Raw genomic sequence first — 23,886 nt, forward strand, 5'->3', positions numbered from 1 at the left:
TCAGATCCTCTATCCCCCCCACTCTCTGCCCCTTCCATGCTCATGCTCTCTCTCTCTCAAAAATAAGCAAAACATTAAAAAAAAAAAGAAGAAGAAGAATCAGCAAGGCAATATGGGCCACGTGAAGAATTCTTTATCCCTTGAATAACGAGAACCCTCATTTTTGTTTTTTTGTTTGAAGAATAACATCATAGGGTAAAAGGCACAACGGTAAAGTGTACAGTCCAATAAATATTTATATACATATACCCTGTGTAACAATCACCCAAATCAAGATACAGAACATCTCCATCATTCCAGAAAGTTCCTCATGTCTCCTTTGAATCAACACCCTCTCCCCACCATACACAAGGAAACCACTATTCTTTTATCATCATAGATTATTCTTGCCTGTTCTTGAACTTCATATAAGTGGAATCATACTATACACACTCTTTTTGTATCTGACTTATTTCATTTAACATTGTGCCTGTGAGATTCATCCATAGTATTAAATTTAACAGAAGCCTTAGAAGGGTTCGACTCAAATGAAACAAAAACTTAACAGTAACTTAGTAACAGCTCTTGATTCCTGGGTTTAGCCGATACTTGTGGTTACCAGAGTCAGCTGTGTAGTTGAAGAGATACTTGCATACTTGCTCATCCCTAATTATATTCTTATCTTCAACTGAGACTTCTCTTTATTGCATGGACGTTTTTTCCTTCCAGACATCAACCATGAATGAATTTCAAACAAATTTGTTGTCAAACTACAGGGTCTTTTTTTTTTTTTTTTTCTTGAGAGAGATACGGGGGCGGGGGAGCAGAGGGAGAGAGAAAATCTTAAGCAGCCTCCACGCCCAGCACAGAGCCGGATGTGGGGCTCCATCTCACAACTGTTAGATGGTGACCTGAGCCACAATCAGGAGTTGGATGCTTAACCAGTTGAGCTCCCCCCCGCCCCCGGGAGCCTCCCTTGTTTTGTTGTTGTTGTTGTTTGTTTTGTGGTGTGTGTGTGTGTGTGTGTGTGTTAAACAGGGTCTTTCTTATACATACTTGGGATACACTCAAGAAGTATCTCGTCAGTGAGTAACAGCATAAGCACTTTGGAAAAAGAAGATTCCATGGAAGAATTGTTGTTTTATCTGAAGTGTAATGGAAGGAATGACACTTTCATATTTTTTGATGCATCTGAATAGGCAATGGAGTTGCCTTGTAATACTGTCTTTATTCATAAAGACATGGGTTGGACTAATTAATCTCTTAAGATCCTTGGAGTTCTATGAATTGAATCTGGTAGTGGTGGTTTTGTTGGTTGGTGTTCATTATCTTTCCATACTGCTGCTTTTCAATGGGCATGTCAAAAAAAAAAAAAAAAAAAAAAAAAAAACCTTAGCTGTGTGACCTTGAAGTTTCAAGGTATGTGTGATCATAAGTAGCATCTATTACCTGAAAAAGACACATGAAAATTGCCTTGCAAATGTTAGGGGAATGTTGTTACTATCCATCTTATTAGTGATTTTGTTTACTTCAGAAGTACTATTAGTGGTGCTTCTGTTTGACTATGTATGTGTGAATCTTGTAACTATTTACTTACCTAATAGCTTTCTTTGATCAGCATGTGGAAGTCTATAATTCCTCTAGATTGAAACATAGGGACCCTTCTAAAATCTCTGTATTGGCTTTCTGGATGATTACTGAGATACTAGTTTTACTCTTGCTAATGACAATGACAGCTTCTGAGCATGCTCTTCTATACCTTCTTTCCCTTTCTTTTTGAAAAAAATAATTTTTTGGGTAAGGGATGCATTCATATGCTTTAAAGTATGAGAGGGTGTGAAGTCTCTCCTACTTCTTTCAGAACCTAGTCCCTTTCCATAGGAAACCAATGTTGCTAATTACTCATGTAGCTTTCCACAAAAGTTTTACGCAAATAGGTGCATATACTTCACTGTATTTCCCCCTTTTTGGTGCAAATGCTACTACCATTCTATCCATCCTGTTCTGTACCTTGCTTTTTTTAAGCACATAATGAGCTACTTCGTTCCAAAAAGGGAATTGTTTTAAATACCTACCTCATAAAGTTGAGAAAATTGAATAAGCTTAACATATGCAAAGCACTTAGAAAACACCAAGTATACTGTAGCCTCTATGTTAGTTTTCCATTTCTGCATAACAAAATTACCACAAACTTAGTGGCATAAAACAATACCCATGTATTAATCTCACAGTTTCTTTTTTTTTTAATTTTTTTTTCAACGTTTATTTATTTTTGCGACAGAGAGAGACAGAGCATGAACGGGGGAGGGGCAGAGAGAGAGGGAGACACAGAATCGGAAACAGGCTCCAGGCTCTGAGCCATCAGCCCAGAGCCTGACGCGGGGCTCGAACTCACGGACCGCGAGATCGTGACCTGGCTGAAGTCGGACGTTTAACCGACTGCGCCACCCAGGCGCCCCAATCTCACAGTTTCTGTAAGACAGAGTCTGGGCATGGCTTAGCCGGTTTCTGTGCCTGGGTCTCACAAGGCTGAAATCATGATGTCAGCTGGGCTTCATTCTCACCTGGAGACTCACTAGGAAAGAATTTGCTTCTAAGTGCTCTCGAGTGTTGGCAGCTGGAGAACCCGTGGCAGTTTGCTTTATCAAAGCCAGCAGCACAGGAAAGTCTCCACTGCTTGGAGTCTCTGTCCTCAGGGAATAAGTACGTCCTCTATTTTTTTTTTTTTTCCATTGAGATATAATTCGTAAGTCACAAAATCCATCCTTTTTAAAAAACAATTTTTTAAGTATGCTCTATGCCCAACATGGGGCTTGAACCCATGACCCTGGATCAAGAGTTGCATGTTCCATGGACTGAGCCAGCCAGGCACCCCAAAATCCATCCTTGTAAAGTGTATAATTCGAAAAAATAATAAAGTGTATACTTCAAGGCAACTGACTGGCTCAGTCAGAAGAGTGTGTAACTCTTGATCTCAGGGTCATGAGTTAGAGCCCCATGTTGGGTATAGAGATTACTTAAATAAATGAAAACTTTAAAAAAGTGGGGCACCTGGGTAACTCAGTCGGCTAAGTCATGATTTCACAGTTTGTGAGTCAGAGCCCTACATCCTGCTGTCTGCTGTCAGCACAGAGTCCGCTTTCCATCCTCTCCCTCTTCTCTGCCCCACCCCCCCTTCACTCTCTCAAAAATAAACATTTAAAATTTTTTAAATAAAATAAAAATAAAAATTTAGAAAGTGTATAATTCAGTGGTTGTTAGTATATTCACAGAGTTGTGCAACTATCATCATATCTAATTTCAGAATATTTTCATTACCCCCAAAAGAAATCCCATACTCATTAGCAGTTTGTCTTCATTCCCCAGCACCCACCCTGCCCCCCCCCCCCCCTCAAGCCTCTGGTAACCACCAATCTGCTTTCTGTTACTATGGATTTGCCTATTCTGAACATTCACATGAATGGATATGCAAAACAATATGTGGCCTTTCATCGCTGGCTTCTTTCACTTAGCATAATGTTTTCTTCAAGTTGCATCCATGTTGTAACATGTGCCAGTGCTTCATTCCTTGTTGTGGCTGCATAGTATTCCATTGTGTGGATATATCCTATTGGTAGATATTTAGGTTGTGTCCAATCCTTTCCTACTACAAACACTTGATATCCCATTATAAACAACAACAGATATGCCCAAATAAACATTTTGAATGAGAATGTGTATAGCTGTACTATAAATTTCTAGAAGTAAAATTGCTAGAACAAAGGTTTATGCATCTGTCAGGCTCTGAGCTGACAGCATGGAACCTGCTTAGGATTCTCTGTCTCTCTCTCTCTCTCTCTCTGCCCCTTCCCTGTTCACTCTCTCTGTCTCTCAAAAATAAATAAACATTTTTAAAAACTAAAGTACTGTTTGAGGAAGGGAGGTGAAATTGTATCTGGACTTTTTTTTATTTTTTTTTAATTTTTTTTTTTAACGTTTATTTATTTTTTTGGGACAGAGAGAGACAGAGCATGAACGGGGGAGGGGCAGAGAGAGAGGGAGACACAGAATCGGAAACAGGCTCCAGGCTCTGAGCCATCAGCCCAGAGCCCGACGCGGGGCTCGAACTCACGGACCGCGAGATCGTGACCTGGCTGAAGTCGGACGCTTAACCGACTGAGCCACCCAGGTGCCCCAAAAAAGTATTTTTAATATTGAATATTAGTAATGTGACCCAGCTAAACCTAAATATTTTTGCTATGTACAATAACTGAATATATAGTTAAGATTATGTTAGAGCTTCCTTTTTTTTTTTTTTACCTTATGAGATATAATAGTAAATTCATTAAAAAAAATGTAGGGGCACCTAGGTGGCTCAATAGGTTGAGTGTCCAACTCTTAATTTCGGCTCAGGTTGTGGTCTCAGGGTCGTGGAATCAAGCCCCATGTCAGATTCCATGCTGAGCATGGAACCTGCTCAAGATTCTCTCTCTCTCTCTCTCTCTCTCTCTCTCTCTCTCCCCCCCACCCCGTCCTCCCCAGCTTGCACTCTCTAAAAAAAAAAAAAAAAAAAAAAAAAAAAAAAAAAATTAAATAATTTGGAATGGAAAAAATTTTGATCTCACAAAATTTAAGATTCAATCTCTGTGGAAGACTAATGGTTTCTCTGGCCTTAGTTTTAGGTAACTCATTACCAACAACCAGCACCAGCACGTTTGCCTTATATATAGCCTAAGGGTTTCCACTTTCCAAATAGAATGGCTTTTGCTGAGCAAATGCCGAAAGCCTTAGTTGAGTAATGGCACCAGTGTGCAGTTAGCTCCTACTTATCTTTTGATCTGATAAAAATGAGCTTGCAGGGATGCCTTTAATGAACCAACAAAAAAGACAGTTGGCATCTGGAGACCTCAACATCTGAGTCTGATCTTCTGTAACCTCATTTATATCAAGTGAAGCCTCTTTCCCTAAGTTTAAAGGTTACTTTTAACTTAAAATAATGTAGCGTTTTGTCTCAACATAGCCCCACATGTTTTCATCAGTATTTAAAAATGTTTTTACATTAACTATTTACTAAAAGGAGTGACTGTTTTAAACTCACTTTCCTATGGTTTACTGAGCTGATGCATATATATTGGGCAAGCATGATTAACTTTTCAATATCGGCTGGGATGGTATTTAACTGGACACAGGAATCCAACTTTCCTGTTGCCCTTGGGAATGTTCTTTAAGTACTAGCCATGTGGCAAGGCCTAGGGTTTTATTATAATTATAGGTTTGGTCAGCCAACTGCTTGGGAGACGGTTGGAGTTTGAAAATGTAGATATGGTCCCAATGCTGACCCTGCTGGTTGGAGACTCTGAGCAAAGTATCCTCATTTCTTCATCCATAAAATTCATAAAGGTGCGGGATTGCTGTGAAGATTAAGTCTTAGAGAAGCAGTGAAGTGCAAGCACTCTATGTCGGAGTTAAATAGACCTGCCTTCAAATTCTGATTTTATTAACTTAAATTGCTCAATGTCTTGCAACACTTTTTAAATTGTGTAAAATAGTGTGTTCTTGATACCTGTTGTTGTGAAGATTCAATAGAGATAAAGTGCCTGGTATACAGAAAGCACCCTGTAAATACTGACTGTACTCAAGATAACTCATGATGGTAATTTCCATCTAGTTAGCATAAAGTATTTAAACTGCCTTCCACTTGACGGTCAAATTGTTTTAAAGGAGAGCGACCACCTGCTGTATATTTTTTAATGTGGCTGCAAACTTTTGTATTTTTCTTTAATATATACTCAATACAGGAAAACCGAAAACACCAAAGAAGAAAAGTCTAAAAGCCAGCAGTCCCCCTCCCTTCAAGCTCCCCAGAACCAAATCCGGTTAACACTAGGCTGTGAAGTCACATTAAAGGGTCTCAGGTATTGTCTGCTGGCTGGAGGCGTGTCACTGGTTCTAACGCTTTAAGATAAAAAGGGATGCATTAAAGGGTCTCAAGTATTGTCTGCTGGCTGGAGGCGTGTCACTGGTTCTAACGCTTTAAGATAAAAAGGGATGCGGGGAGTAATATATTGTAAAGATGCAGATCCGGTGGTCAAGGCAGATCACTGGGCCCAGAGGCTTTCAGGCTGTCGTCGTCGTAAGACCACTGTCTTATCTCCTCTCTCCAGGTCTATCTATGCACGCAAATACTTCACAAAGCCGGGTTCATCCAGCATCCACTGCTTGAATCCTGTTTTGGCTGAGGGAACTCGTGCAGGGGGAAGGGCCGTTATCTCGCTAAGACAGGCGACGCCTGAGCTCACGGGACCTATCAGGCGCGCCTTCCTCGCCTGCGGCGCTGGCTAGGCGCGGTCCGAGAACTCGCAGCTCGCCTTAAGCCCTGTCCACCCCGCAGCGGTCCGCGGCGTCGAGGTATTCGCAGGGCGTTGCGGTCGCCCCTTTTGGCGGGCTCGGGCGCCCCGAGGCTCCGCCCCCCAGCGCTGTCTATCCGCACCCGCGGAGGCGGGCACCGCGCCCCCATTGGCGGAGAGGCCCGCGACGGCCCCGCCCCCTCCCGGCCCCGACGCCAGCACGTTGAGTGGCGGGGGCCGGCAGAAGAACTGCCCGAGCGAGGAGCGGCTCTTAGGGCGGGCGGCACGGTTGGGGCGCCGGCGTTGGGGCCCCGGAGAGGCTGTTGGGTCGGGACCGGGGTCCGCGGCCACGGGGGGAAGGGGGTGGGTGGGCTGAGAGCAACTCGGCAGCGAGGCCGGCCCGTCGCCCCTTCCCCCCACCCCCGCCGACCTTGCCGGCAGAAGCTTCCCGGAGCTCTTCACGCCGGCGCGATGGCGACTGCTGGGGAGACGGAGGCCTCTCCGCCGACGGACGCGAGCTGGGAAAGTGGCGGCGGCGGGGACGACGAGATGAAGCAGGCGCTTCCGGAGCTTGAGTCCTCCCCACAAAATGGCGGCGGCGGCCTCAGCATCGCGGAGCCCGGCGGCGGCGCCGGGCCTGAGGAGACAGCAGCGGCCTCGGCCGCCCCGAGCGTCAGCCACGAGCAGACTCAGGACTCGTCTGAGGCGGGCGCGGCCGCTGTGCCCAAAGGCCCCGAAGAGCCAGAAAGACCCGTTAGGAGGAGTTTTCAGATCCCCAGGAAGAGCAGAGAAAAGAAAGGTGGTGCTTCCCCTCTCCCCCAACCCCTCTTTCTCTCTCCCCTCCATCTTTTCATTAGAACCTCTCTGTCTCCTCTTCCCACACCCATCCGAGACACGTAAACACGCATGCAGCGCCAGCCGCCTCTCCCCTCACTGCCACGGCCACCCAGCTGCTGCGCCTGGTGCGAGAGGAAAGCGGTGGAACCACGCTCCCCTGCTCCCCCTCTCCCCGTGGAAGTTGGAAGTAGCTCAGGTTTGAAGCTTGTCCGTAAGGCTGCAGCTCCCAGAGAGGAAAGATGGTGCTCGGCGCCCCTCCCTCCCAACCCCTGAAGGCACAGAAGCTGGTGTGTCCTCCTCAGGATGCTTCTGACAAGTCTCACTCTGGAAATAGCCCGTGGCCGTGGATTCTGGGGCTTTCTCCAAGGCCATTGCATTCAGAGGACCACAAGTGCTTCTCCCTATGGAAATTCTTCAGCTAGAAGTGTCTACTTGAAATTTGCTCGATGTCAGCGTCTCCCCTTGTTTAGAAATCTCCATTAGATGTGATCCATGCACACTGCTGTCTTCCATCACACTTCATTTCCATGTAGATTTCCCCCCCCTTGTTCAAGCGTTAGATTAAAATAGGTCTCTCTTTAAATCCAAACTTTGGTATGTTTTCTCTTGTATTTGAGAAGAATGGGAAGGTAGGTTCTTGGTGCAGTAATTTCCCTATGGAAAAAATAGAAGTTAGCTTATGCCCAAGAGTCACCAACTTAATCTTGCAGATGAGAGAACTTAAGTTGGTTTTTTGTTTTTTTTAAGGCCAGTCACTTGTTTTTTGGTTTTTTTAAGGCCAGTCTACTTTTTGGAACCAATATGGGAATAGTTACATGAACTACTTTTACGTTTTTAAAACAATGCTATATTGGACACGTTTCTAATGGAGATCAAAAGTAGTATTATGGTTTTCTATTACACTGTTTTTGACTCTCCAGTGATTTGGACTTAGTCAACTTAAAGGTCTCTTTTTGTTTTACCTCATGGTTCAGGTTTTCATGATTTACTTTGGGAAATAATAGGATTTTTTTATTTGCAGAATGCTTTTTTATTTGTAATTAAAGTCTTAGTAGACTTGGAATCTTGATTGAAGCATGTGCTTCTTTTTTCCATGTGCTTAACCACCTCCCATTTGCACAACTGAAATTGTTAGAGCCTTGTATCAGGAAGATACAAATAAAATCAAACTTAATTTCTTTTTGGATGAGAAAACCAAGGAAATCCTTGGTGTCAGAAACCATGTTGACAAAGATGAAGTTACCTTTTGCCCACTAGCATGAGGAATGTTTCTAGAAATATCTTTTAGGTGAATTAATGTAATGTATTTTAGAGTTCAAGGGGATATTTGTAAAGGTCAAGGCTGTCCATTATTTTGGTTTATTTAGTCAAGATGCATGGTACAGCCTATATGAGGAAAGTTAGGTGTTCTTCCCAAATTAATCAATTGCTAGAGAATAGGTTGGAAGTACATTCACGTGGCCTCTGGTTTATGAGGTAGGAGATTGAACTTTTCTCTTGTTCCTAGCTTGATAAAATTTTGAAGTCCATTTTTCTCTTTTTCCTCTATTTCTTTCTTTTCTTTCCTTTTTTTTCTTTTCTTTCCTTTTTTCTTTCATTTTTAAGTGCCCAAGAATATGGTTTATGTTACACCATAAACAATGGATGTACCATCTTTTAAAACTTTTGATAGGACCAGAATATTGGTGTAGAAAGCCTCATAGTTTGGTTTGAAATGAGGGAAGTCACCAGGAAATGTTAAAAGGCACTGTTTACATGTATTTTTTTTAATTAGGTAAATCCAGAGGTTGCTGTAAAATAGAACTTTATTTGAACACACTAAAAGTGGAAATAATTGAGGAATTAGGAAATATAAAATCTAGCTGTTTTCTCCCCGGAGTCTGATGCTCCATGGGGAAAATTTGTTTTCCATTTTCATGTAGAGGCAAAAGGTTGTCAACCTTGGGGAAGTTATAGCTAAGGAAAATAAAACACACTGGACTTTCTTCATATGTAGTGAAAATAATTGATGCACTAAGCAGCAGCTGTTCAAATAATTCAATAACGACTTAACTAGAGCTTTTAAAACTTAAATAAGCAGGTATTTTACCACCATGGACTTTATCCTATCCAAACTGAAAGAAGTTAGTGCTTGGTGATAGAATTTAATAGAAAAATTCAACTTTTCATTATTTTAAAAAGAAAGTTTTATTAGAAATGGTATAGCAGGTACTGTTAATTTCGCACTTCATCCCCACATCTTTGCCTCTTGAAAGGCTTGAAAGGTATCACTTTATGTATAGGATGTGGCTAGATACTAGTTGTGGTCACAGGAGTCTTTTATCATGACTATTAAATCATTTTCAGGAGATCCCTCTGAACCTTCCAGTATCAAAGATTCTGTTGCATTCATATTTTAATATGGCAGACCTGTGCTTGTGACTGTGCGTTTCCAGTGAAACTTAACATGACTTGATTATGGTACCTCAGATATATGTGAGTATAGCTTGCTGACTCAAAGTTCGTTTCCTTGTCTTGACAGTAGCATAACATGCAGAATACTGCCATTCTAATTAATGGTAGTGGCAAACACTTTATAGTGCTTAGTAAGTTGTGGGCATTGTTTAAAGCAGTTTACATGTGTGGACCAAATTCTATGTAGTAGGTACTATTCCCATTTTACAGATGAGGAAACCGAAGTATTGAAAAGTTAAATAACTTGCCCAAGGTCACACAAATTCCAACTTGAACTTGGAATTTGAATTTAGGTGTACAGTACTTATCATTACACAAACTGTAGCAAGACTTCTTTTTTTGTAATATAAGTGCTCTTGTTAGCTTTTGATTTGACCTATTAAATTTTTTAACCAATGTTAAACTTAGATATATTTAGTATGTCTTCATCTCTGGGGTATTTTGAGATTCAGAAATTATGTTCATTATGAAATTAACACATTTAATCTGTGGTGACAGATTAAATGACCTAACTTGACTGGAAGGGTAAAATTTTACTCTTTGATGTATGTTGTGTTGTTTATTGGCTGGGCTCTTCTATAGTGTAAAGAGGCACTGTTCTTATATTTAACCAAATTGTACAATTGGATTTTTTCGGTAGATGTTTCTCTATTGCCTTCTTTTACTCTAAAATCTAATACTATAAGTCATTAAAAGTAAATTAAAATTGGCAATTTGATATAATTTTTCCCTCCAAAGTTCTTGGGACATGAAGTAGTGATGATTCACTTTCTGGAAAGTGTTTATTGGTCAATGTTTTTTTTCTGTAGGACACAAGACTAACTTCTCATGCACCTGCGTCCATACTGGTCTAGGCCAGCACAATTAATGGCTAATTCTCCTCCCCAGCACCCATCTTTTCCCACAGAATTTGCAGTTGTCTTTTTTAAGACTTGGAGCAAAGTTTCCTTTAAGGAAATTTGCATCGTGTTTCAGTAGTTGTATATGAGGGACTGGGTTCTAAGTACCACAGATTTCCCTATTTACAGGTAAGCAGGGAAGTATAGGCAGAATCCAGTTATCCACATAAAACATTTGATAGGTGTGTATCAATTTTAAGTAATGTAAGTAAAATTTTCTTTGACCTATTCCCTGGGCCAGAAAAAGTCAATAGTTTTTAGTTTTAGTCATATTTGTACTTGTTTCTCTAGTTCTCTGCCAGCATATTCGTTCTTAATTCTGTATTGTGTTCAATCTTGATTTAGAGATGAAACGTCCATTCCTAAAGCATTATGTCTTTAGCAATTTTATTAGACTGGAGAAAAGTGATTTTTAAAATATCTTTCAAATAAATTATTGGAAGGAACAAATGGCTAGACATCAGAGAGATGGATTCAGAGAATTGAACACACATGATCTGCAGCCTACTCTTGGCTATTTCCTTTTCTTCCATGAATTAGTTACTTTAAATTGGAATGTTTATTTCACATTGGCTATTTATATGTTTTGATAATAGTGGTCTATCTTTTAAAAGTTTAGCTTATTTTTACATATATATATAGATGGGTTTTTTGTTTTACATATATACATAAATCGTAATACAAACATAAAGATTGGCATTTACACTAAGTAAATTGGTAAAAGTAATTGAAAATTGTTACTTTGACAAAGGAACAAAGCTGTTGCATGACTTAAATTTTATGTCTATTCCAACTGCTTAAATAGACCATTAAATTCAATATATATTTGTATGCTACCAGTAGTAAAAAATATTTAATGATAGTATGGATAGTATGGAGTCAGGAGACCTGAATTCTAGTTCTAATTTTGTGATCCATTTTCCTTGTCTGAATTATAAATCTCCTAATGTCTTTTTAAATCTGTTCTTCAGTCCCATAAAACATCTATTATCAATTTTGTCCATAAGGAAACCTTGTAAATTATGTACATCAACTCATTTCTGACATGTATGTTATGGAAATCCTATAAATAAGCAAAATCGTGTTTCTCGGTGTGTGGAGGAACTATGGTTACTTCTGTTAACCTTTAGAACCCTAAAAAGGGCACGTTGGCTTTTGGCTCTATTAAAATGAGAAAAACAAGAGATTTGATAGAAGAGACACATAAGAGGGTAGAAAGAGCATAATCCTGGACATCAAGTTCTTTTTCTTTAATACCTAATTTTCTGTGTCTAAGTGTTCTATATGATTTCTTGGTCTAAAATGAAGAAACAATTTTATTCTCCCAGTTCTATAATGATCAGTTTCAGCTCTTACACACACACACACACACACACACACACACATACATCTTCTACTTAGAGTTCAGAATATAAGATTTGGAGCTAGGCAGCCTGAATTTGAATCCTACCTGCCCTGTTATTCACAACTATGTAACCTTGGGTCATATTGGCTGTTAGCTCTCAGGTTCATTTGTGAAATGAGTATAATTGAACTAAGTAGGATGGTTTTAATGATTAAATGAGATAATTCATGTAAAGCTCTTAGTATAGTTATCTAAATAGTAATAATGACCCACTAGTGGTTAGACTCAGTAATTGTCAGAATCCAGAAAACAATATATTGGATACTGACTTTTCATAAGTGAAATAATTATCATATAAAATGTTCTGGTCCCCATTTGGATAATCACAGGGTTGTTTATTAATTGCCTCAAATAATGGCCTATAATTAAGATTATGATGTATACATGTTTTCTTTAAGAGAAGTGATAGGATATGTTGACCAAGGGATGTGGAGTGTTAAGAGGATTATTAAGGACAAAATAGGCCACTAGGGAATGTACATTCAGAACAAAAACTTGTTAAATTTCTAATTATGATTACCAGCACTTTGACTTGAAATCCTTAAAAAGAGTTAACAGCATGATTTTATTTTTGTAGAAATGAAAACTGGGAGGAAAAAGAGAAATTACAACTTTGGCCTAACTAGTAAAGCCAATGGAATCATTTGATATATAAAATAACTAGGACACAGGCATCTTTTTCTATATTTTCATTCACAAGAATGTTTTCCCCCCACTGGCAGTCTACTTGAGGACACTTGACATGACTATAGGACATTGCTTTGGAATGAAACAAATGTTAAGTACTTTTCTGATCATTGGAATGTTAATTTCTCTATAAACTTATATGATGAAATTTTCCCCATATGATTAGATTGATAGTCAAAATAGTGTTGGGACAGCTTAACTAAGGAAAATGCTTTATGTAGACTTGTAAGATTTCATAGAAGTTTAAAGCCACATGACACTTTTGCAGAAGGAGCATTTTAGATGTCTGAAGTCACTTAGAAACAACAAAAAAAGGAATCGTGCATAAAACCCAATTTTTGAAATCATGCTTAACCCATTTTGGATGTGAAAGCCTATAAAGACTATTCCAAATACATGCTGTTCTCCTTGCCAAGTTTTTCCCAATTTAGTTGGGGACAGTCACAAAGATGTTTTTTCCTATTCTGTAAAACTGATTTTGACTTAAGAGGATTTATTTCAGAGTTTATATTTTGTTTTACATATTACTGAATTATTGAATCTGTGGGACTTAATTTAAGATGACACAGCAATGATACTTTGGTAGGTGTAGAATATGTTTGTATTCAGTATAAACTTTTTTTTAAGTTTATTTTGAAAGAGAATGCAAGTGGGGGAGGGGCAAAGAGGAGGCTAGAGAATCTGAAGCAGGTTTGGTGCTGCCAGCAGAGAGCCTGATGTGGGGCTTGAACTCATGAATAATGAGATCATGACCTGAGCCAAAGTCAGCTGTTTAACCAACTAAGCCACCCAGGCACCCCTCAGTATAAAAATCATTGAGAAAGTTTATTCTCACTTTCTTTACGAACTTACTTATTCAACTTACTTGGGTCTAGTGCTCACAGTTCTAGCTACTGGCATATGATAAAGGTAGAGTAATAAAGCACATATGGTTCTGGCTCTCGTGGAGGTTACAACAGTAGATTATTGAATGTATTCATCTGCTACAAATTTGATTATAGGACACTTTGTGTTTAATTGTTCTATTTGAGGTTTTGTTTTTTTTTTTTTTTTCTGATTAACCCTAGTCAGTGTCTTCATTGCATTATAACTATGTTGGCTTTATTTCTTTATTTTAGTGTGCGATCCCAAAGTAGTGGGCACCGTATATACACATTTTGTCATCGATATACACATTTATACACACGTTACAGTTTTACAGACACTTTTGCAATAATATACATGGTTTGGTGAAGGGATGGATGGATATGTCATTTGACATGTCCTTTAAAGCCTAATAGTATGTTTAGAAAATACGGTGAAAATATCTTATTTGCTGTCTAGTACTGTTAAGAGTACGTACAATTTTTAGTAGTAGCCTAAAAGTATTTTGACCGTGAAATTTATTGACTCTTTAGAAATAGTACCTCAAAAGAAATTAAGGTAACACAGTATAACCAAGTTCTATGAATGAATACTTCTATATACAGTGAAATATAAGTAGTTCCTTTTTTGGCTTGGGGAAATTTTATGTACATAGATTCTTGAAATTTATTATTAAGTTAAACTATTTCATGCATGAAGTGGAAATTTGAAATTATTAGACCAGTAATCCACTGGTCTAAGAACAAGTGGATATTTAAGTATTTTAAAAATTAAATGGGTTATGGAATAGTTGTAGGTGTGGGGAGTAAAAACTTTTATTGTCTTACTTGAACAACAGATGTTGTGCTTAGAGCTTTTTCTGTGTATTGTATCATGTGTGGCAGGTAGAATTTAGTGGTTATTAGGATAGCTGGAATGAATTACAGGTAGGAGAACTGAGCTTATTTTTGGTTAAGTGAATTGATTTACCCAGGGACTTCCACAAAGCTAGTAAATGCTAGATCTGATATTTGTGTCCATGCTTCACTCCAGAGCTCTACATCTTTCCATTTCACTAAGCTTTCATAATGTCCCACTACTTTGTATTGGTAATACAAGAAGCCGATGGATGCAGTGTATTTTATTCTAACGTTAGTACTAAAAACCAGGTAGGGTAGTTTTATTATATAGATACATAAGTATCTTAAATGTTTTTATGCATTCATTTATGCTGTAAGCATTTAGTTTGCTCAAGTAAATGGTCCTAGACCTATTTCAGTGTAACATAAAAAAGGAGTGGAGACAAGTTGAGCTTATGCACAGATTCTTTCTTATGAGAGTCTTTATGCAATTAAAGTTGCCTGATGTAACATTCTTAAGGTTTGCAAAATTGTAACCTGCTCGTGCATGTGTAACGGCCAGATACTTATTGCTGAAGGAACTGAACAATGTAGGCAATTGATTTTTATTTTCTCTCCGTTAATATGTGTTTCTTTTGAATATCACAAACTTAGCCTTGATGCCTTATTTCAACCTTATTTAAAAGTTATAGTAAGCCCACAAAAGTTTAAGAAATTACGCTTAAGAAGGAATAATCTTAAAATTAATGTTTGTTTTGTTTTGTTTTAGCACTTTTTCAGCCATTAACTCCAGGCTCTCGAGAATTTGAAGACGTTCTAAATATTCTCCATTCATCTTACCTTGAACCAACCTCAGTAACAAATTTTAACTACAAACGTGCTTGCTTGATACATAATGAACTTTTGGAAAAGGAGGTAAGTTTTAAATAGTACTTATTGTAAGATTCTTCATAACCAGTTAATAGCCTGGAAGTTGTTTTATGTTCCTTTTCTTTAAAAATGCTAGTTTTGGGAGAACCTGGGTGGCTCATTCAGTTTAAGTGTCTGACTTCAGTTCATGGTCTCACGGTTCGTGAGTTTGAGCCATGCAGGCACCCAATAAATAAAACTTAAAAAAAAAAAATGTAAACAAAGGGGAATAGTTAAGTATGTAAGATAGTAAATTTAAGTTTCATGTAGATTATAAACGTTTTTAGGAAAAGCCAGAATGAGGAATTCTGCAGTAATACAAATGAGATGTTTAGAAATATTTTGTGTTTGTTGCTTTCTAATGCACATGAACTACTATTAATTTTGTACTTTTGTAAAGTGGTCAACCCAGTGCTACCAGAATTGAACTTCGAAGGAATCCCTGAAGTTACTGGCTACTTGAGAAAATTAAAACCTTGATAGTTTGATGTGATTTTAGGGTGTGATAGGGGTTATTTATTAACTTTATATGAAAATTTTGTGTAATAATTCTTTAATTACTGAACATCAGTAGTGGCCTGAATACTGCATATAAATCTCTTAGATGTATGTTCCATATTTTGAATGTATATCCATTTGCTTGTATCTAAAAGTAAAAGCAGTTTGGGTGACTTGCAGTTGAGTTATACTTAGAGGATGTCACTTGTATCCAGGAAATATATATGGAGTACATCTTATGTACTTGGCATTGAGAATGTAGTTATAAAGAAAACATTTTTCCTTGTCCTAATTGAGTTTATAGTCCAGAAGTTGGCCATTCCGCAGAGATTTATTAAACCACCTACTTTATGCAGTGTACCATGTTATGTAAAATGAGAGATCCAAAGGTAACTATTAACTTAAAAATCTGTGGGAGAGTTGGAATATGGCAAAATTTTAGTAGACATTTAGTTAAAATTCATAGATATTAGATGTTTATTTGATTATTACAAGGTATAAAGAGCTAGTTATAATGGGGTAAAAATTAATCGAAGCATGGAAATTATAGGGAGAGAAAAGATCATTTCTGCTTTGGTTACATTTGGGATTTCTTAGAAATAAAATTCCTGAAGCTATTAGCTTGAAAGACGTAATCACATGCTAAGGAGTTATTACAGATTTTATTTTATTTAGTTCACCGAAAAGCGAAGAGAACTGAAGTTTGATGGTCGTTTGGATAAAGAACTTTCAGAATCCTATGCATTTCTTATGGTTGATCGATATCAGGTGTGTGAACTCCTTTTATAAAAAACAATTTGAGGATGTTTCCACTGTAAGTTACTAATTTTTCAGTGTGAACAATACACTTGGTAATTATAAACTAATGTTTTACATTTTACTATAAATGATAATGTGTAAATGGATATATATGTGGAAGAAATGATTTAGTAGGGCAAGATATTTCATTGTTATGTAATTTATTTTTCAAATGTGCTTATTTTTTCTCTGACCAAGCCTATTTTCTTTGCCTAGGATGTGCTTGATAATAATTTTCTCTTTATTAAAGTAGATTATCTTCTGTATTGTTGATTATATGTACTAGGAGCTGTTTTGTCTCCTTTAATTAAAGTTGTGTAGGTGGAGTTACTTTTTCTTTAAATGTTTTGCCAGTTCTAATTCTCTTTAAAAGGGAATGTTTGTATATACGAGTGGCATGAATTCTGAGTATCTGTCACACCTAGTATAAACAAAAATGGATATCTGCTATGGTTACATTGGAAGCATAAGCCAGTTTCACATTGATATTTAGTCATAAATTGTCATGTGTATAAAATTTCTATAATGTAGAACTTACAGGGTTTAGGAGCTTGTATTTTATTTAAAACAAGTTTATAAATTATCTTTTCATGTTTTAAATGTATTATGATCGCAAGATGAAGTGTTTTGTTTATTTAGGTGCAAAGCATATGTGAAAAAGGATTACAGGTGGGCCAGTCCAAAATAACCATTCTTGGCAGTCCTTCCATGGGTAATCTTTTTTTTTTTTCCATTTATCTATTATTAAGTTGCCACTTAAACATGTTTAATTTTGTTGCAGTCCTTATAATTAAATTCATGTTTGCTTTGTCACGTTCTCAGAAAAAGGAGGATAGTTTGAGGTTATGCAGCGTAAAACCAGTTTTACCCTTTGTTTCTGATTTGCATACTTCAAATTGATCAAAGATTATTATTTTTTTAACTCAGTCCTGGTGATTTTGAGAAATTTGGATAGTTTCACAGGTTTTTTTGTTGTTTTGTGGTTAGGTTTTGTTTTTGTTTGTTTTGCTTTGGATTAATATCCACTGTCTTTACTGCCATTACATTTTTTTTTAAGTTGTCATACTTTTTCTCTCATCATTAGATTAAATGTTTGAATTTTCTTTTTAGTATTTGTGCCCTTATTCAAATTCTTTAATTTTTCCCTCTTTACTAGGTATCTATCTTTCTAAGTATGCTGATTTATTACAAGCTAACCCTTTGGAAGCTGGGGCAGTGGGCGATGTTGTTATTTTTAAAATAATGAAGGTAATTTTAACTTTTACATTTCATATATCAAAGACAGCATTTGGTTTGGATTTTAGTTGGCTCTGTCTTTAGGAGTTTGATTAAATTAAAATTGATGCTTGCTTTATTTAGTAGATAAACATACTTTGAAGAGTGGTTTGCCATCTTTAATCTATTTGACTTCCTTTCCAAAGAAAAGAATGAAGAGGTAATACAACTGGTAATGTCATTTAGGCTAATGAACAGTGTTGTGAATAAAATTTTTATTTCCTTGGGGCGCCTGGGTGGCTCAGTCGGTTGAGTGTCCGACTTCAGGTCATGATCCACGGTTTGTGGTTTCGAGCCCCACATCAGGCTCTGTGCTGACAGCTCAGAGCCTGGAGCCTGCTTCGGATTCTGTGTCTCCCTCTCTCTCTGCCCCTTCCCTGCTCGTGGTCTGTCTGTCTGTCTGGCTCTCTCTCTCTCTCTCTCCCTCTCTCTCAAAAATAAACATTTAAAAAAAATTTTTTTATTTCCTTGTTATTAAATTCAAACAGCACTTTTTTTCATGGTTAACTCCTTTTTACTGCTTCAATATTGGTAAAAAGTGTTGAGTGTTACCAGGTATTAAAGGAAAGAACTGTTGTCATAGGTGATCTGTATTCAGAGAGGTATTTTGTAATGTCATATAGTCAATAATTAGGTTAGGTGGACTTAAAAGGTTTTCTTTATTTTAGGGTAAAATAAAAAGTTTGGAATCTATATTAAATAAAAGTGCTTTGGACCCAACGCCGAAGCATGAATGTCACGTGTCAAAGAATGCGAATAGAGTTACATCACTTTTGGCTTACAGAGCCTATGAGCTTACCCAGGTAAGTGCCTGGATTCATTTCAGTGTTAATGACTTCATATCTGTTTTGTCATCAAATCCTTTAAAATGTCTCCTTTTCTGTACCTTCTGCCACCACACCAGTCTAACCTCTGGTGTCCATATAACACTACCAGACTCCAGTGTTTCTCACTACTGTTTGTTCAGTGTTTTCAAGACCATTCAGAAACCTAAGTCTTGTGGCTCCCCAGACTTAACAAAGTAATACATTTCTTAGTCTAGTTCTTCCTTCCAAGCTGATGTTTTGTATGATTGCTGCCCTCAGTAAACCTCATTTTATTTGAAGCCTAGGCTTCTGTTGGCCTAGATCCTGGCCTAGAAAGATATCCTGTCTAATAAAATACTACTCATTCTTCAAGGTAAAGTTGAAGCCCCTTAAATTACCTTAATTGATGTAATTTTGCACTGTTGATTTGATATTTTTTATTTTAACATTTTTCTAAGACTACAAACTTAGAGTTTTCTAAGATGCAAGTTTTATTCAGATATAATTGATAATACAGTAAACTACAGGTACTTAAAAGTATAATATTTACCAAATTTTAGTCATTTTGTTTTGGAAGTGCACACGCGCAGGCAGGGTCAAGGGAGAGAACCTTTTTTTGTTTGTTTGTTTCATTGTACTAGTTTTTTATTGCTGCATAACAAATTACTACAAATTTAGTGGCTTAAAACAACACAAATTTATTGTTGTACAGTTTTGATGGGTCAGGAGTCTGGGGACAAGTTAGCAAGGTCCTTTCCTCATGTTTCACCAGGTGAATCATGGTGTTGGCCATTGCTGCCATATTGTCTGAGGCTCAGGATTCTCCAGAGAGAGAATCTCAAGCAGGCTTCACACCCAGCTCCTTAAAAAAAAAAAAAAATTGTGAGTGTGAGTGAAGCTTTTGTGGGTTTTTTTTTTTTTTTTTTTTTTTTTTTGTGGTTTGTTGTTGTTGTTTTTTTAAGTAATCTTAATCTCTACACCCAACATGGGGCTTGAACTCATAAACTCCAGATCTAGAGTTACACAGTGTACTGACTGAGCCAACCAGATATCCTTGAAACTTTTTTTTAATTGAAGTGTATAGTTGACTTTTTGAAGACTCTGAATGGGCAAGACATATTGTTGGGGGCTTTCAGCAAAAATTATGTTCACCAAAGATGTCTGGGCTGACTTGTTTGTTTGCCTTCTGAACAGTAGTTGGAGAAGGTAGCAATAGGCTTTTTTCTTTTTTTTTGTATAGTTGTTTTTGAGAGAGAGAGCGTGCACATGAGCAAATGTGGGGGAGGGACAAAGAGAAGGAGAGAGAATTCTAAGCAGGCTCTGTGCCATGAGTGCAGAACTGGATGTGGGGCTCAAACTCAGGAACCTTGTAAGCTGAAGTCAAGAGATGCTTAACCACTGAGCCACCCAGTACCCCCTCCCCCCCCCCCCCGCCCTTTTCTTAAAGCAGTAGGTTTTTCTAGCAGAACTTGTAAACTGGCTTGATGTTTCCAAAAAATTTCCAGGCATTTTTAGAGCAGCAACAATATTGAAAATCAGTAGTTTCCCAAGGGAATAAACTTTGAAGGACAATGCTTTCTTTATAAACCAGGGCATTCTTTTTAATGAAAATCACTAGTCTGGGTTGGTGCCTGGGTGGCTCAGTTGGTTAGGTGTCCCACTTCGGCTTGGGTCATGATCTTCCAGTTTGTGGGTTTGAGCCCCATGTCAGGCTCTGTGCTGACAGCTCAGAACCTGGAGCCTGCTTCGGATTCAGTGTCTCCCTCTCTCTCTGACCCTCCCCTGCTCACTCTCTCTCTCTCTCAAAAAAAAAAAAAAAAAAAAAAAATCAGAAAAATCACTAGTCTGTGAGTCACAAAACCCTAATGAATGTTGTGAATAGGTGAAGGGGAGAAACAGATGGGTAGTAAGACAATTAGCTACATTTGTCACCTATGTTCATAATCTCTTCTACCTCCTTTTTTCTGCTTAGTCTGTGGTTAGAGCCAAGAATATATTTTTCTTTTGAAATAATGAACAGAATACTAGATTTGGTTGAGATTGTGTCCTTAGTATTTTACTTTTCGGATTGAATTGACTTTTCTGGGCTGGCTTGGAGCTTATAAATGTCCATTTGTAACATTTTTATGAGGAAATTTGTTGCACATACCGAGCCCTCAGCTCTTTAGTAATAACTTTTTCAAGTACCTATTAGTGCTCTGGCATGATTGATTGATTGATTGATTGATAGGTAGGTAGATAGATAGATAGATAGAAGCAGAATATTTTATACCATAAAATTAATATAAAGTGCAAATTATTTTAAATAAATTAACAAGCAGTGCTTAAAGATACTTCCTGTTAGAGATATTTAAATGGTGTTATGTTTCTCTAAAGTCAGGCAACTAAAGATTCTACTCTGTACCTTTTTGTCTTTTTATAGAAGTTAATTTTGCATTTTCTTATTTTTAGTATTATTTTTATGAGTATATCTTTGATGAACTCAGGCGAAGACCAAGACATGTGTGTCCGTATGCTGTTGTATCTTTTACTTACAAAGATGATATACAAACTCCGAAGTTTGTACCTTCATCAAGGTAAGACTCATGAGTTTTAGACATCATTCAGAATACTAATTTACATATCCTGCATGGCCTAGAACACTGTTTTCTTCCCATTTTTTTTCTTGCCTTGCAACTAATTAGGTGCAGTGTTTATGATGACTTGTAAAAGTAGAGTGTGAAAAATGTACTTTATATGCAACTAAAATTTACTTAAACCTCACCAGTTAACCCTTTTTTTCTTGATATTGAAGGTTTGCATAGTTGAGTAAAATGCAGCTTTTATTTATTTATTAAAAAAAATTTTTTTTTGATGTTTATTCATTTTTGAGAGAGAGAGGGAGACACAGAATCTGAAGCGGCTCCAGGCTCTGAGCTATCCGCCCAGAGCCCTATGCAGGGCTTAAACCCAGGAGCCGTGAGATCATGACTGAGCTGAAGTCAGACGCTTAACCAACTGAGCCACCCAGGTGCCCCTAAAATGCAGCTTTTAAAAAAAAGTGAAATTTTGTGTGTTAGCTCTCCTACAAATGAGGAGCTTCTACAAAAGATCCCCGATCCTACCTCAAACAAATTAAATCAAATGTGTATTAAGGAGCCTAGGCATTGGTAATTTTTTTTCAGTGTTTGTTTATTTTGAGAGACAGGAGGAGCAGAGAGAGAATCCCAAGCAGGCTGTGCTGTCAGTGCAGAGCTCAATGTGGGGCTCAATCTCACAAACCGTGAGATCATGACATAAGCTGAAATCAACGAACTTAGCCCTCCCTAGGCATTGGTAATTTTAAAAGCTTCCAGGTGATTCTGATTTTCAGTGAGTTGAGTACCACTGATGATTTCTTATAAGCTTTAATACAAAGTGACCAAATGCAAAGTAGTCTCCCTTATTGTTTCGCCCATGTGGTGATTCCAGAAAAAATGTTGGTAAAATTGAATAAGTAAATGTATAGGGATGTAGGTGAAATGGTCAAATGTCTGTTTAAAGTTATGTATGAGCCTTACTAATTTAGAAATACTGTTTTTAAAAAGCCACATATCATGAAACACATTTTTGAGGTCAACCTTTTCGTTGGTTTTCCAGATCAAATCATCTTGTCTTTCTTTAAGTTGTTTGAGATCCAGCACACTTATTTCATGTCACCAAATAGCCCTGGTAGCCATCCATCCATAGCCATAAGTAGCAGTTCATATGTTATCCAGACACTTGTGATTTTCATTTTTCTTGTGGCTCTGTGTTTATGATTTCCATGATAAATTTACAATAGGGCCTTTCGATAGTAATCTTTAAAAGACATCCACCACTTAGTAATTATGAGGTCATACCTCCAGGAATTGTAACTGTGTTAATTTTTTTTTTTTTTTGCCTCTTTGATTCTATCTTTTGGTCTCCATATCATTTAAAAATGAGCATTGTTTGAACACCTTTGCTATACCTCAAATGCTGCTATGAATCATTCTGCCTCAGGGCCTCTGCATTTACTGTTCTCTTTTCCCAATTAGCTACACTGTTTACACTAAAAACCTTTATCAGATCTCTCCTTAAAGGTGACTTTATCAGTGAGGCCTTTCATGATTTTTGTTTTTAACCCCATAACCTTATTGCTTTCTCTTTTTCTGGTTTGACTTAAAACCATCATCTGGTAAACTATATACTACTTTTGGTTGTTGCCTGGAATCTTCATGAGGTTGTAAACTCTATGAAGGCAGGGGCTTTGTTCATCCTGGTAATCCTGTTATCTAGAACTGTGCCTGGTAAATAATAGGAACTTGGTAAATATTTATTGAATGATAAATAAATACATTTAAGTGTATTTTGAGGCTATTTTTTCAAATCTTATCACCAAAACAAAGTAATTCACAGAGACTTTAATGGACTCTGTTTTCTCCTGATGACTATTTTTGGGGAAAATAGCTCCCATAAATTTGGACAGATATGGTAATTTGAGCCAAGTAAGTAATTGTTTTCTTCATATAGACTTGGATGTATTAAGTGTTGTAATAAGTAGTTCATATGTATTTCCCACTTGGATAAAAAGGATTTAATTTTTCTTGTACCTTATGCCATTAGAAACAGTGCTTATGTCAAGATCCTGAATATTAACTTTCTTGTTACCAATCAGTAATGTTTTCTTTTCTTTTTAAAACCTGTAGATCTAACAGTTTCAATGCAGATAGAAACACTGGTAAGATTCTTTTATTATTTTCCTTTAGTTTTATAAATTGGAAGAATACATAAAGTAAAAAAATTAGTGTTTTGCTTTATTTTTATAATGGACAAAAATCTGCAAAGTATGATAAAGGGGGTGAGGCCATGTTATGATATAGCATCAACATTTGGTTGTCCAAGCATAAGGTCTTCTTTAGAAGCTGCTGAAACTATGAGTAAACCAAAGGATTTTAGCACTTTGATAAAAGTAAACAAACAAGCTTTACAACTTAGATAATTAAAATACATTTATCAGAAGTTTAGGATTTAGAAGACACAGAAAAGATTAAAAGCAAAACTGACATTTTCTGTCATCAAGTTTCTCCACAATGAAAAGAAAGTGAGTAGAGAGGGTAGGAGATGCTGTGGGGATTTGTGATTTGTGTAGTTCACTGGATTTAATATAGTAAGATAGTCTCCTTTGGGTGAAATAAGAAGGCAGTAAATGCTTGGTCTTTGCTCTTCAACTGTCTGATATGAGGACATTTAGACAAATTTGTTAATTTTTTGCAGCTGGAATAATCCTGTAGGGGAAAAGATACCTGAAACAAAAATCCTATTATTTGA

At 37.3% G+C, this 23,886-nt stretch overlaps 1 protein-coding gene across 9 annotated transcripts in view; it reads left to right on the top strand.

Annotated features, from left to right (window-relative positions):
* Positions 1-6,526: 6,526 nt before the first annotated feature.
* The window catches only part of TASOR (transcription activation suppressor), a 53,724-nt gene continuing 36,364 nt past the window's right edge, over positions 6,527-23,886 (top strand). For 8 of the 9 annotated variants that reach the window (XM_086697863.1, XM_086697864.1, XM_086697862.1 and 5 more), the window contains exons 1-8: positions 6,631-7,104; positions 15,060-15,205; positions 16,373-16,465; positions 17,135-17,207; positions 17,652-17,743; positions 18,439-18,573; positions 21,028-21,152; positions 23,265-23,296. In XM_086697863.1, coding sequence (XP_086553989.1) covers positions 6,777-7,104; positions 15,060-15,205; positions 16,373-16,465; positions 17,135-17,207; positions 17,652-17,743; positions 18,439-18,573; positions 21,028-21,152; positions 23,265-23,296 — 1,024 coding nt within the window. In that variant the 5' untranslated portion in view covers positions 6,631-6,776. Of the gene's footprint in view, positions 7,105-15,059; positions 15,206-16,372; positions 16,466-17,134; positions 17,208-17,651; positions 17,744-18,438; positions 18,574-21,027; positions 21,153-23,264; positions 23,297-23,886 lie in introns of all 9 variants that reach the window. The other variant, XM_086697865.1, reaches the window with a different exon arrangement.

This window comes from Puma concolor, chromosome A2 (genome assembly GCF_028749965.1).
Source record: "Puma concolor isolate L17-30 chromosome A2, mPumCon1.1.hap2, whole genome shotgun sequence".
NCBI classification, from domain to species: domain Eukaryota; kingdom Metazoa; phylum Chordata; class Mammalia; order Carnivora; family Felidae; genus Puma; species Puma concolor.